Source organism: Haliotis asinina, chromosome 11, assembly GCF_037392515.1.
Source record: "Haliotis asinina isolate JCU_RB_2024 chromosome 11, JCU_Hal_asi_v2, whole genome shotgun sequence".
NCBI classification, from domain to species: domain Eukaryota; kingdom Metazoa; phylum Mollusca; class Gastropoda; order Lepetellida; family Haliotidae; genus Haliotis; species Haliotis asinina.
In genome coordinates this window covers 34,280,322-34,295,514 of record NC_090290.1, presented here as the reverse complement: position 1 = coordinate 34,295,514, position 15,193 = coordinate 34,280,322, and the positions used below count along the sequence as shown (strand labels likewise).

The 15,193-nt window shown below is 41.1% G+C and overlaps 1 protein-coding gene across 1 annotated transcript; it reads left to right on the top strand.

Annotated features, from left to right (window-relative positions):
- The first annotated feature begins 9,497 nt into the window (after window positions 1–9,497).
- On the top strand, window positions 9,498–10,124 carry LOC137255383 (repetitive organellar protein-like). Its single transcript, XM_067792826.1, has one exon. It carries the CDS (start codon window positions 9,498–9,500, stop codon window positions 10,122–10,124), a length of 627 nt encoding a protein of 208 aa, XP_067648927.1.
- Window positions 10,125–15,193: the final 5,069 nt, after the last annotated feature.

Genomic DNA, 15,193 nt, shown 5'->3' with positions numbered 1-15,193 from the left:
TGAGGTACCACAGCCCTGTCAAGAACCTCCTGTTGGTAACGAACACCGTTAAGGTTGCCACGGATGGTAATGATATCCAACTTGCAGTTCATGGAAATGCACCCCCATACCATAACGGAACCTCCCCCAAAGGCCACAGTCTCCTGGATGTTCCGTGGAGCCATTGCTGTGTTCCTCTGCCTCCAGACCCGAGTACGACCGTCCACCATGTGCAGCAAGAACCGGCTCTCATCTGAGAAATGGACCTTCCTCCAAGAGGCAATGTTCCAGTGCAAACGGTCATTACACCAGGCCAGTCGGGCTGCCTTATGGGCTGGAGACAGTCTGGGTCGCTTGATTGGCCTCCTTGCCCGGTATCCTGCAGCTTTCAGACGATTCCGAACAGTCCTGTTCGAGATGGGTCTCCCTGGAAGCCACTCCTGTCTCAACCGAGAGCTCGAGTCGAAGGACCTGCGCCGTACAAGTCTCAGTAAAGCTCTGTCCTCCCGGACTGTGGTCTTCCTGGGTCTTCCTGGTCTAGGCAGGTCTTTAACTTCATTAGTGGCCCGGTATTTTTTCAAAAGTTTTGAAATTATGGAATGATGTCGTCCGATTTGAGTCCCGATTTGTCTTAGAGACATACCAGCATTCCTCATGCCGATTATTTGCCAACGAGTGGCCTCTGATAATTTCCTACGTGCCATGACATTGAAATGAATGAAAAACCGAATGCAATCGACAACCTGCGCTTGTAAACACCCCAGGGAAAAAGTGCATTTTTCGAAAGTTGAGGCTAAAGCAATGCACGTGCGCTGTGCAAGCTTCACGCGCGTCATATCAACCCATGAAAAGCTCATGCTGTATGTCAATACATCAAAATTGAATAATCAATCATCAAAATTACTTCGTTAAACTTTGTTAAGTTTTTATGTGTCTTTGAATTTGGTGTTGCTTAATTAATTTCCATATGTATATATTGTTATTATCAGTATATCAAGTCACTTGATCGACGACATTCTGAACAATCAAGCACATCATTTCTTGACCTATTCCCTTATGTCTATACCTAGATATGAATGTGTTCATAGTTGCAATTATTTCTTTATTCCTGAATAGACCAAAGGCCAGTTTTAGTCAAATAGTAGATAGAATACACAAGTACAAATCTACCTGCAGTTTAGATTTAGACGAACGATGTTTAATGGCTGTTTTCCCTGGTCACAGTAAATGTCCCATTATATGGGCGGATCCACAGGAGGAGAAGTGGGAATGTTGAAGAGCACCTTAGAGTTTATTAAATGACAACTGTACATGGATGGAAATGAAGTGTGCACTCCCTCTTTCTCAAGTGTGTTCACCACAGAGCTGGATCCAGCTCTGCAATATTCCTTTGACAATTTGTTATTCATGTGTATTTGATCTGGTCACTCTCACACGATATTGTAAGAATCTAAAATATAATCTGATAAAGAACAACGTCATGGACATGCGATATGTTAATGAGGCATGTAAACCAACACCACAGATCACCACCCATTTATGTAATCCCTTAAGACATGTAGATTTGCCAACACGCAGTTTTACCGACAATAAGCGTTTACCAAAGACACAGCTGCAAGAGGTTGATTCCATTCTTAGATATCCGGAAAATAACGCTGCAATTTAAAAAATCAAGGTCAACTCCACCGCTCAGACACATTCAAACTCATTACTCAGTAAATTGAAGTTGTATATTCACAGATGCACCATGCCTCTGGATTCAAGCCCGAATATGTGAATCTTGTTCGTGTTGCTGAGACAGGAGAATGCTTCTTTGGGTATGCAGAAAGCATCTTGAAGGAAATGTCAGTGAATATTTGGCAATGGGTAGGGTTGCGGGCAAAGGGAAGAAGGTAAGTTTATATTACCTGCTCATAGAAGGGTCACTGTTATAGCTTCAGCAAACTCGAGTGGAGTGATGGCGAATCCCATGAGAGTGTTTCTCGACCCCTTTTCTAGTGTTACGATCCACAGACTAAACACATTTGTGAGTTATCTCCCTTCTTGAGTGACGATCCATGTATATCATACAAGTTGTTTATTCTTTTGTGGTGCTGAATTCAGAATGCACACGTTTGTGTTCTGTTCGTTCGCGGCGTTGAATTCCTTATCCATACAAATGCTTGCTGTTTGTCCTCTTGTGGTGTTAAATTCCGTATGCGTACAACTGTGGGTTGTTTACAATTTCCTTTTGTGGTGCTGAATTCCGTATCTATACATATGTGTGATTCTTAAAATATGTGTGTTTTGTCCGTTAGTGGGGCTGAAGTTCTTATGCATAAACGTTTGCGTTGTTTCCTTTTGTGGTGCTGAATTCCGTATGTATACATGTTTGTGTTGTGTGTTTTTTGCGATGTTGAAATCCGTATGCATACATATGTGTGTTTGTTGTCCTTCTGTGGTCTTGAATTCCATATCGATACATATGTGTGTTGTGTGAATTCAACATACCATACAAGTCTGTGTTGCTTGACATTGTCCTTTGTTGTTTTGAGTGCCTGCAAAAAATACATGTATGCAGCGTGTGGTCTTCTTTTTGTGTTATTTCCTGTAAATGTTAAACATATATTACATTTTGTGTTTACACTACACAGGCGAACATTTACCAAATAGTACATCATGAAGGCTACATAAAATACATCATTTATTGTATATCACCATATATATTTCAGTCACCCTTTGTCTGTCTTAAGTGCACATTAAAGCAAAGGTCACAACGTTAGGAAGAAGCATTCAAACCTAATAGACTTAGATTTTATACCACAGATTCACCGATTTTACGTGCTGCTAGATTCAATTCTGAATGGGAGGATGTAGCTCCTGAGGCTGGGGCCGGAGCTATTTTGACTCTACAGAAAGTGTCAGGATGCCATTGTTGCTTCAGGTTGGGTTTCAGGCATGGTTCTGCTCTGTCACTCCTGATCTGATTGATGATTGCAAACCAATAACAGTAAAACCTCGCGTAGAGTGAACGCCCTTCACGTCGAAATTGTAATATATTCCCTATTTAATGACACCAGTTAATGATTTCTCGCCACTTCTCGCCACTTTTTACTCGCTTGACTAAACACATTTTCTAGAAGTGTCAATCTGGCAAATGCTGACGTTGATAAGATCTTTGCTGATATAGCTGTGTGCGACGTTTAACTGCAACACACAAACAATATGAAACTATGAGGTTTTTTGCAAAGGAGATTTGGCTCTTCAACTCAGACAGAAAGGGATCTCATCCCCCACATCAAACTGCAATGTACTGAGAAACGTCCTTCAAACCTGTAGAAACTCCTTGCCCTTAATCCTGCCCACTAGCAGCATCTGTGTGAACAATCATCGGCACGAAAGAATGCAGTCATTGGAAAATCTATAGGAATCAGTTTGCAATAAATCCAAATTTGGAAGTTGGAAGATTCAGTTTCATTGGCTATTCTTTCGTTATAAATCTCACAGCACTTCTTTTCAAATGTCATTATATGGATCGATAATGGGGAGATAATGGGTAACATGCCATGGCACAGGCTCGCTCCTTGTTCCACTCGGTGCCAAATTCTTCAATAATGGACGAACACACTTTAGAGAGGAACAAATAATAGCCCAATAACAAAGCTAGGGTATTCATTTTCCCCAAAATGTGATAAGTATAAAGGAAACAGAAATTGGATCAATTTCGTCTAATCAGGAATTCAATCACAGGAATTATTCCCTGCTATCGGAACCCAAGATAATGGCAGGTCGATGGGATGGTACTTGTTGGGGAGTGCTAGATTATCCAAAGATCTAGGAAAATGGGGAGAATTCCATTTGTGTTGAGATGGAATAACAAACTTGCGTGACACTCTTGCCAAGTTTGGGTCTGTGATTACCGTTCCTGTCAAATCTACAACAGGTCTTATTCCAAAGATATAACGATGGGCGATATCGGTGGTCGACTTATATTTTCACAGGCATGCATGGGTGTGCATCTATCACATTTTAGACGTTTGTTTAATAGATATGTCAGATGAGACGAGTATTAATACGCAGTTCAACCCTTGTGTAAGTGTGTATGTAAGATTCATTGTAATTTCTTTGTCGGTTTTGTTGAAGTCAAATTCTTATCTGGATTCAGCTAAAAGTCATAGGCTTAAACGCTTATGCCAAAGAGTTCGAGATTCATTGTTATTTCATATCTCGCCAGCAACTGTGGAAGATGTTTCTTGGAAGTTTTTTGTATCTTTATGACAAGCCAAGTGTAGGATCCAGCGTGGAACGCGTTGTTTTCTTTTGTCAATGCACAAAGGGAATACGTTTATTTTCCACATATTAGATTTTACACAAAGTAATCAGTAATGCTACTGTGTGTTATTCTGGAAGACAAAAAAAAAAAATGAAAATTCAGCATAACAATAATAGCATCCTCCTACCAGATAAAAAAACAAACAAAACATTATCAAGGCTTTCTAGTGAGAACTTGTCCCTGAAATTTCATTGTAGAAAAATAAAATACTAGGAAGAAGAGCCCGGAGACCTTCTTCATTTTCATTTTCATTTTTCTGAAGCTGTGGAAATCACATGTCACATTTTCTAGACGTGCGAGGGCATTATTGGATACATTAATTTTGCTTCAGGGACTGTATGACAGATTAGGATCAGGGACTGTATGACAGACTAGGATCAGGGACTGTATGACAGACTAGGATCAGGGACTGTATGACAGACTATGTTCTGTATGACAGACTAGGCTCAGGGACTGTATGACAGACTAGGATCAGGGACTGTATGACAGACTAGGATCAGGGACTGTATGACAGACTAGGTTCTGCATGACAGGCTAGGTTCAGGGTCTGTATGACAGACTAGGATCAGGGACTGTATGACAGACTAGGTTCTGTATGACAGACTAGGCTCAGGGCTTGTATGACAGACTGGGCTCAGGGTCTGTACGACAGACTAGGTTCAGGGTCTGTATGACAGACTAGGTTCTGTATGACACTCTAGGCTCAGGGCCTGTATGACAGACTTGGTTCAGGGACTGTGAGACAGACTATGAACTGAGTTGCCCCACCCTTGATATCATAATGGAGATCCGCATCCTGCATACCGAAAGGGGGTTAATACCCTCATTATTGACAGTCAATCTTTCAGCGACTTGATTCAATTTATATGATACCCACCTAGCACCCAGTTAATCACCGTGTGACTGCAACGATGAAAAAACGTTTTGGGGTTCTTTTCAGAATTAAGTGGTCTCTCCGTGATATATGAACCACCATGTTGATGGTGCGCTGTATCTTCACCATCTGCGTCCCATGGCCGCCCTCGACCCTGTGTCGTGGTACACAACACCCTACCTATCACTCAGCGTCCTTGGTTTATTTTTTCAAGACAATATGTTTCTTTTAAGATGTACCCATCGACCCAAGTTAAAATAACTTTTTCGGAATTGTGATAAGCTGGTGCCTTTCTGGACAACTGAAGTCTGTTCAGCTGTGGTGTAATGTTACTGAATTTGGAGTTAAGACACATGACACGTTTTTGTAACACTTCATTTGGCAATCCCCAGGTGTTTCTTGTTATGGTTTTTCATATTAATTCTGTTAAAAGAAGATAAGGCGAAATTCACTCTTAAATCACAGCCACACCCATTGAAGTTTCAGAAAAAATGCATGCTTGGTGTTTCGTTCCTAAATAGGATGCATGGGCCCAATTTTCATTCCCGTGGGCACCCAATATTTAGTCGTCTTGTGCAGCTGGGAATGCGGTTGCATTGAAAATGCATTCACAGCTTCTCAGTGCGTGAGCTGACTTTGATTCACTTTTTTAAAAAAGACACATTTCACACATCAAGTTAGGAACCCTGAAGAATGTATTCATTATAATTATCCAAGCGTTTGTATACCATAATTATATTGGTTAAATATGAGTGAGTGAGTGAGTTTAGTTTTACACTGCACTCAGCAATATTCCAGCTATATGGCGGCGGTCTGTAAATAATCGACACTCCAGTGATCAACATCATGAGCATCGATCTACCTAGCAAGGGTATGATGACCTGTGTCAGCCAAGTCAGCGAGTCTGACCACTCGATCCCGCTAGCCGCCTCTTACGAAAAGCATGGATTCCTGAAGATCAGTTCTAACACAGATCTTCACGGGTTGTATTGGGCCCGGAATATCGTATCATGTGAGTGACAGTGAGTCCATGTCTTGTCTTCTTGGGGATAATGTTTCGATCCATGTTTTGTCTGGTAAATGACAGTGAGTCCATGTTTTTATCATACCAGCTGTAATATAAACGAATGGATGCCTCCTCTTGTTAGTGACAAGCATGCAGTGTAGTGTTTTTCTGTTGAAGTGACATGACGCTTTGTGTTTCATGAAACAATATATGCGTGGTTTAACGGATTAGTAATGATACGTAAATGTTGCGAGTGACAAAGTTTGTACGCATTATCAAAATAATGAAAGTAAGGAAACAAGTTTCAGCATGGGACTAACAGGCTGTATGAGAGATACCTATCTCCACCGTTCCACATGCAAACCTTCCCCACGTTATGATCATAACAGAAGCGACTCCAAAAGGTACTGAGGTCTGAGGTACGAAAACAACCAAGGGCCCTACGCCACGTTCTACATAGTTGTTTGATGGCAGTTACAACATACAGACCTACGTAAAACTTCGCAAAGTTCACAGTTACATGGGCCAGAGACAGACATCATCTATGTTGCAACTTAAATATCTTACCGTGATTTCTTCAGAAGAGCAAGGCGGCGGTCGGGTAGCCTTGTGGTTAAAGCGTTCGCTCGGGCATGGGGCAAAGTCTGAAACCCATTTCTGGTGTCCCCGCCGTGATATTAAAGAAATCTTGCTAAAAGCGGCGTAAACTCATGCTCACTCTGTCAGATGGGCACCGTCGGCCCTTACATGTATCTGTGACGGATGCAATTTGTGGAACGGAATCACAATGCCGCAAACGCCAGCCATTTGATCGTAGTTCATAAAAAATAAAAGAATGAAGTTCAGTTAATTTTAGTAATTAATCTGCTTACGAAAAGAGTTTTGACGTTTATTTTTTGTGAAGTGAGTGACAGTGAGCGAGTGTGTAATACAATGAGTGACAATCAGGACGTGTTCATGTAATTCGTGCGTGTTACAAAATCAGGTTAAAATCTCATCGCATTTGTACAGTTGACAGTTTTAACAAACACGTAGAAAATAAAAAACAAAACCTTCAGCATAGGAATGATATTAAGTCATTCATTGTCAGAACTGAAAAAATTAACCAGTCCAATTCAAACTAAAAACAACCCCTCGTGTTGTATGATTGATGCAGGAGAGAGAAAAAACAAACAAGCAAACTGAAATCACATTTTGTTTCACTCATACAAACTGAGTTACAGGAAACTGTCTCATGTGCGGGGCAGCGTCCTTTCAGCGTCCAAGTTACAGGTAACTAACTCTTAGGCCGTGTGGCTAAGTGCGGGGTTGAGCTCTTTCGGAGTCCATGTTACAGGTAACTGACTCTTAGGCGGAGAGGCTCATGTGTAGGAATGCGTCCTTTCGGAGTACAAGAATCCTATATCCGTGGTTCGAATCCCGTGTTGACATTGCTCCGCCCAGGCGAGATGGGAGGAAATCTAGGCTTGCTTCTTGTAGGGGTTACGTATTGCAAGCAGGGATACGCAGAAGAAATAATGTGGTACTTGAACTGTGAGTGAGTGAGCCTTTTGCAATATTCCAGCAATATCACGGCGGTGGACACCAGAAATGGACTTCACACATTGCACCCATGTGGGGAATCGAAAAGTGGTTTATCTAGACACAAGGCCGTCCGCCCACCGCCCCCATGGATTGTGAGACAGACTTCACCATGACCCGCTTAATCGAAGGGTTAAGCCTCTAAGATCTACATCTCTCGTTGCTTTCATCCTACAGCAGGGTAACAGACAATGAAATGACTCTGTACAAGGCGGCGTTAAACCAACATTACTTACTCTTCGATCCCTATGCTGGCAGTTTACACGAGGTGCGTGCGCGTCTCTTACAGCGTACTCTGGACTGAGCGACATCAACAACAACATGTCATGTGAGTGAGTGGGTGAGTGGGTGAGTGGGTGAGTGGGTGAGTGAGTGGGTGAGTGGGTGATTGGGTGAGTGGGTGAGTGGGTGAGTGAGTGATTGAGTGAGTGGGTGAGTGGGTGAGTGGGTGAGTGGGTGAGTGAGTGAATAAGTGAGTGGGTGAGTGAGTGAGTGGGTGAGTGAGTGAGTGAGTGAGTAGACACTATTAAAATACAAGTCAGGCTGTCATTCAGATAATGATCAGTCTTGCTTCAGAGCTGTAACAGCTAATGTATCCACGTACATATGGTATTTGTGGCCTAATAAAAAGAATCTAGAAAAAATGGATAGGATAAGGACGCCGGTCGATCCTTTATATTGACAACTGTTATTCTTATCAGTGTCATCTGCAAACTGTAACTGATTTGAACGGCATTTTAGAAGTACTGAAGAACAACACTGAACACGCTTTATGGATAATAACTTCTTTTCAGATGACAATTTCATCAGTGCGACGTTCAGAGTACAGATTCTTTTGCTGTTGTCAGATTTGTCATTCCTGCTTGACAATATTCCTGAATTCTCGTTGTTGTTTGACAACGTTGCATGAATCTGTATCGAAACGTTGCCCTCACAAAATAAAAGAAGTTGTTATCCAGTGTGATCAATCCTCAAATTATGACTGAAAAACATTAAATATTGCCACAGTAATTTGTTCAAGTCTACTGCTTGACATGAAGTGAAAGTAACACTATTCAATCATTCAGACGTGGCTTGGCAGGATGATCTTTGCTAGCAACAGCTGAAAGTATCGCTGTATATTGTTGGGTCTGGCAGTATTAACCTCGTACAGCATCCAGCATATGGCCTCCCTGTTGTGTATCTTCCTCAATAGACGGTTTCGCTACGAAATTATTGTATTCGTTAAAGAGTGACGTGTAACGACCTAAAAAACTGCAGGTATGTCATGATGTTTTGATAGATATCACAGACGCTTCAGTCAGTTGGTTCTTTTACTCACTAGGCGGAGTGTCTCGGATGTGTTCACAAGGTGATATTCCCCACATTACAGGCTATATTTACATCACAGCGTACATCAGAGAAGTAACACGCAACACCATGACGTAGATCACAGAATTAACATAGAACGCCATGACGTACATCATAGAACTAAAATGGACCACCACGATGAACATCACAGAATTTAACCTTAACACAACGAAACAGATTATAAAATTAACATAAATCACCACAGTGTGGAACATAGAATTAAAATGGGACACCGTGCAGTAGATCGTAAACTCAACACAGACAACAATGATGCAAATCCTAGAATTAACACAGAGCACAATGGAAAAGTACTAAGACAGAATTCACATAGAGCTTCACAGAACAGATCGCAGAATAAACATAGACTAGAGGGATGTAGGTCAGAGAAGTAACACATGCACCACGATACAGATAAGAGAATTAACACAGAACAGCACGGTATAGACAAGAGAATTAACACAGATCAGCACGGTATAGACAAGAGAATTAACACAGAACAGCACGGTATAGACAAGAGAATTAACACAGAACAGCACGGTATAGACAAGAGAATTAACACAGAACAGCACGGTATAGACAAGAGAATTAACACAGAACAGCACGGTATAGACAAGAGAATTAACACAGAACAGCACGGTATAGACAAGAGAATTAACACAGAACAGCACGGTATAGACAAGAGAATTAACACAGAACAGCACGGTATAGACAAGAGAATTAACACAGAACAGCACGGTATAGACAAGAGAATTAACACAGAACAGCACGGTATAGACAAGAGAATTAACACAGAACAGCACGGTATAGACAAGAGAATTAACACAGAACAGCACGGTATAGACAAGAGAATTAACACAGAACAGCACGGTATAGACAAGAGAATTAACACAGAACAGCACGGTATAGACAAGAGAATTAACACAGAACAGCACGGTATAGACAAGAGAATTAACACAGAAAACAGTTATGAAGGTCATAGAATTACCCAAGACTCCAAGAAACAGATCACAGAATTAACATAGATCACAGTGAACATAGAACACCATGAAATAGATCACAGAATCAACTTAGAACCATAACTTTGATTTCGGAAGTCATGCAGAAATACCAAGGTGACACAGAACTCCATAGTGTAGAATACAGAATTTTCTCAGAAAACCTTGATTTATGTAGATGGCAGAGTTGCCATAGGCGTGGCACTAAAGGGTTCATAGTTAACATAGAACACAATGTCGAACGTTACATAACTAAACTTATCATTGAACACGTGGATGAAGGTTACACATTCAACACTAAATAACACAATGAAGTTTACCAAGTTAAAATAGCATTCTGTCATCAAAGTTCTTGTAAAACTTCATGTCAAATCTCGTGAATGGTTTCGTACGGTCATATTCAAATGAGATGCCAATTAATTTGAAATGCAAAAAGTTTATTTCATTTGAACCCTTGCTTCAAGATACGGATCGCGATAGCACGGTCCTCTTACGTTTCGTCAGGTAAATGAACATTGAAAAAAGAAACGTGTTTAAATTCACACAGGTGTTTGATACATCAGTTCAAGGAACGTTCCTTTCTTATCACACCACTCACACAGTTTTTAATACAAATGTTTGTGTTGCATGTTACTTTATCAAAATGGCACCGTTTTGTTATGAATACGAAAGATTGAACGAACTCTTAACAGATACAACGATAAATTATCAGCTGTGTTCTCTTGTTAGGAAAAAACCACACACCTAATTATGATAGAACGGACGTGCATAATCCTCCGTGTGAATTCCCCAGACATGTGAAGGTTAAAAGGTTGTGAGAGAATGACGAGAGCTGACAACATCCCCTGGTATCGCTTACCCACCCTACCTCGATGTTTGTGGTAGACCGTTTGTAGATGCAAAAAGTTCCAATAAAAATACTGTTTTCAAATCATGGTGTCAAGAGATTGATGCTGTTCTGGCAGAGAATTCCAAATTCTTTGCAAACGATGTGCAAATGCGCACAGAAGAAAGTAAAAAGTATGGCGTACATAGATTTATGTGTCAGGTACTCTATAACTCAGAGTTAGCGTCAGAGTTAGTGCCAATCCGCTAGTGTCGAGGATAGTGAATGTATTTGTATTTTAAAACAGATCTGTAGTTCTGGAATACGATTTAATCACTTGTAACTCGTTGTCAGGAAAAACGAAATGCTGTTGTTAGATTTTACACTGAGTTGTGGAAAGGTACAACGAGTTCTTGTAACGTACGAACAACGTCATGGGCAGAGCTGTCACCTTTCTGTCTCTGACCATGAGCTGGTACCGGTTTTATCCACGATGGCTTTAATGGTCAACCAATATCTAATGTCCGTGGTCAGTTGTAAGCCCCATCCTACTTTACCCGCCTGGGGCACCTTTCACGAAGCAACCTTTACGGTTAACCTTAACTTCCATTCTTTCACATGGCACCAAGGTTACCTTAGTGACTTACGATCACCTTAGTGTTTTGTCAAACGAGGTACTGATACATGAACCATGACGCAACCAACTCATTGAATGTGTGATACTAAGAGTATTTGTAAGTCATATTGGTACATCAATGAATGTTGTTCATCGGCGCATCTTCATATATACTTACAATATCAATATCGAGCCAGCAAACACGTATCTGAAAGCATGAGCACCTATCCACGCCTTCAGGGCATGAAGGCAGGCAAATCACGCCAGTCATCACGGTCACAAAGTACGACCACTGATCAATTTTAGTTGACTGTTAGGACAAGCTGGCTGGGAGCAAATGCTAGTCTACCTTTCTGCCTTTTAGGAAGCGCTGATACATTAAAATAGGTATTGTAGATGAAGTCAATCACTGAATGTCAATAACGGATAAAACAGTCTCTTATATTCGTGGATAGCTGAAAATCAAAGATGACACAGGGTATCTACATCTACGGGAAACACCTAGGACTTACACAATTTGGATAAATTATTTTGTTTACTGGTTACTATACGCCACATACAGCAATACTCCATCTATATAGCGACAGCCTGAAAATAATACAGTCGATCAAATGAGCAACATTATGAGCATCGGTCTACACAGTGGGAATATGAATAAAATTGACGTGTTTGTTGCACGACGTGATAAATGAAGTCATGTCTAAATAAATTTCGGTTTACCAATTTTTATTGTGGTCGTTGTAATTTTAGGGGATTGGATGGGGTGGGGTGGGGGTGGGGGTGGTACGGGGGATGGGGTCAATTTCTCCGGAACGACAGTGTGTGCACGATGTTGCAGCAGCTGCTATGTATGACGACATTGTTATATATAAAGCCACGAGAAGAACATGCGTTAGACATGCTTCTGACGGAATGTGCTAAGTTTAGCTCGTGGGAAGGTTTCATTTTTGTCGCCAATAAACATACTCTTTGCCAATATACACAGTTTCTAGTACCTTATCGCAAGCGAACCCAGTCATGACGCGATGTACGTGGGGAGCTATCACCAACTCACAGTAAAACATTCCCAACAGGTGGGAAAGGTATCAATCTGACGGTTTACTGCACTCTCACGAGATAAGGTGTAAGATGTTGGGTAGTGATTCACAAAGGTGTCTGGGGTTAATGTACGAACAAACTCCTAACAGAGGGTGTGTGTACGTCAGCGGGTATAAGGTAACCAAATTTTCTGCTGGATTACATATTAATTAAGCTATTTGTTGACAGAGCACATGCCTTACTTGTGAACCAAAATAGCATAAAATTGTCAACATAATGTAAGTTGGGTTTGTTATCTCAGCCAGATTTGGACTATCTCTGAAACATATCACCAAATACCTTAGATCACGAAGATCTGGTTGTTATTGGATACGGATAAGGTGAACTTGAATGTAATGATGTTTCTTGTTTCTTCGTTGTTTAACGTCACACTATTCAAATATTCCAACCCTGTGGTGGCGGTCTGCAAATAATTGAATCTGGATCAAACTATCTAGTGATCAAAAGCATGAGCGTCGATCATTTGCGATAGGCTGACGTGTCTCATCTAAACTGACAGGCAAAAGAAAGTATACCAAGATTTAGCATGTCTCTAGTTTTAAACTAGAAATAATTTTAGGTGAATTATGCACTGAAACATGTCGCCCCAACGTATTAATTTGACACCTTCAGTGAAAATCACGTGCACGTCGTGAATATAACGTCGGAGTGGTCAGTTGTATCAACCATGATTTTCAGTTTCACATGCATTTAGGGTGTAAAAGGTAGTGTGCGGACAGGTTACACATGCAGATTGAAAAAGTTCGCCACAGTTATACCACGACTATCATCAGTTGAACGTGAGAGGGCCACAGGTGTGCTCAATATGGGGTCGACACACGCCAACGTTGCAAGAACCGTCAACTCTACTCATGTAGTCGACACTAGACTGCTGCAACGTTACAGGCAGACGGAACAGTCACAGGAAAGACCAAGAAGTGTGAGACCGCGAGTAACAACACCAGTTGAAGACCGACATTTGAGGACGATATTCATAAGAAACCTTTTCCTGACGGTAGCGTCATTAGCGGCAAATTCCCTTCAACGTCGCGTCAGTTGATACACAGTGGCTAGATGTCTTCGGGCAGCAGAGTTGTTCGTCGTTGGCAGCGAAGAGAGGAACATCGTGGCCAGTACGTCCTCCAGACATAACCCCGATTGAGCTCATATGGAATACACTAGACAGACGCGTGTGGAAATGCCCGAATCCACCACAGAATAGACAGCAACTTACGCAAGCCCTCCAGGACGAATGGCGTCACATACCACGTGACCTTGTCCGACGTCTGACGTCTTCGGTGAGAAAGAGGCTACGTGCCTGTATTGATATAGGGGGTGGACATACAGGATACTAAAGTAATGGTAGTCAACATTAATTGTGTGTACCTCCGTTCCTGTTCATCTTTTGTATGGCAGAAAGCTGGTTTTCAGTGCCCCTAGTGAATTTACGCAGGTCTAGATCTGACGCAACGTGTGTCTGTAGTATGCGTGTGATGTTTAGCTGAGGTTGAGTAAAGGTGAGTAATGAGTAACACCACTGCATTATGTTTGCATGTCTGGGTTGTCTGACTCAATGATAATGACCTCTTGAAATCCTTGTATACTTTCTTTTGCCGGTCAGTTTATTTTCAGCCAGGCTAACCTAGTCTGCCTGAAAGCAAATAAATCAAAGACAGTCCACACATGTGTAAAATGTGGCAAGTCTAGATGAACGAACTTTATATAGATTCTGCTTGCATAGATACCCTGGACCAGTTCGGTTTGAAAGTGACGCCCCGTTTTCTTCATCGCACTGTTCAGGCGCATTTGTGCCGCAAGCTGAAAGTAACAACACACTTTTTACGTGTGTCATATCAAACTGATTATCTTGAGTATTGTTGTCCGGAGGTATCGTAGAATAATATTAGACTATGTCTTATCTTGTGTAGATTCCAAGTGTAATATACTAGTTGATACACTTCATTAGTTGTGTCATATACATAAACGGAAGCATCAAAACGCTAGCAGTATCGTGTTCCTATATGAGAGTATCATACGTTGTCATGATCAACATATTTGTTATGCTGGTTCTAATACGCCTCCATATATACATGATAGAGTTACCGTTTTCGTAACAGTAATGTTCTATAGTTTGGCATGAAATGCATGTGGACCCGCTTTTTTTGTAAATAACTTTTCATCCAGTGATCCAATCGATCTTATACTTTGCAAGTGGATGTTTGTCAACGTAGGTCGGGTTTACAGGTTTGCAGAGATGTCACAGGTTCATTTCAAGCGAATGGCATCTCTGATGATCCCTGATGTCAAAAGAATCTAACTTTGGATGCCTACATTTGTGTACAAGTGTTTGTTTATTAGTTGTTTGGTTTATTTCCCACAATTTTAGCACGATGTTCTTTTTCATGTCAAGAGCAAAAGTGTTACGTTTCATGTAATCCGACAGCTTATAAATCGGTTTGCTACGTTGGTTCCATTTTCTTTTCTTTGAAAAAAAATAAATAAATAAACACCTTTCTAATTAAACGTTTAGCATCATCTGAGTAAGCTTTCATGATGACAGCTAGAAGTAGTCAGTGT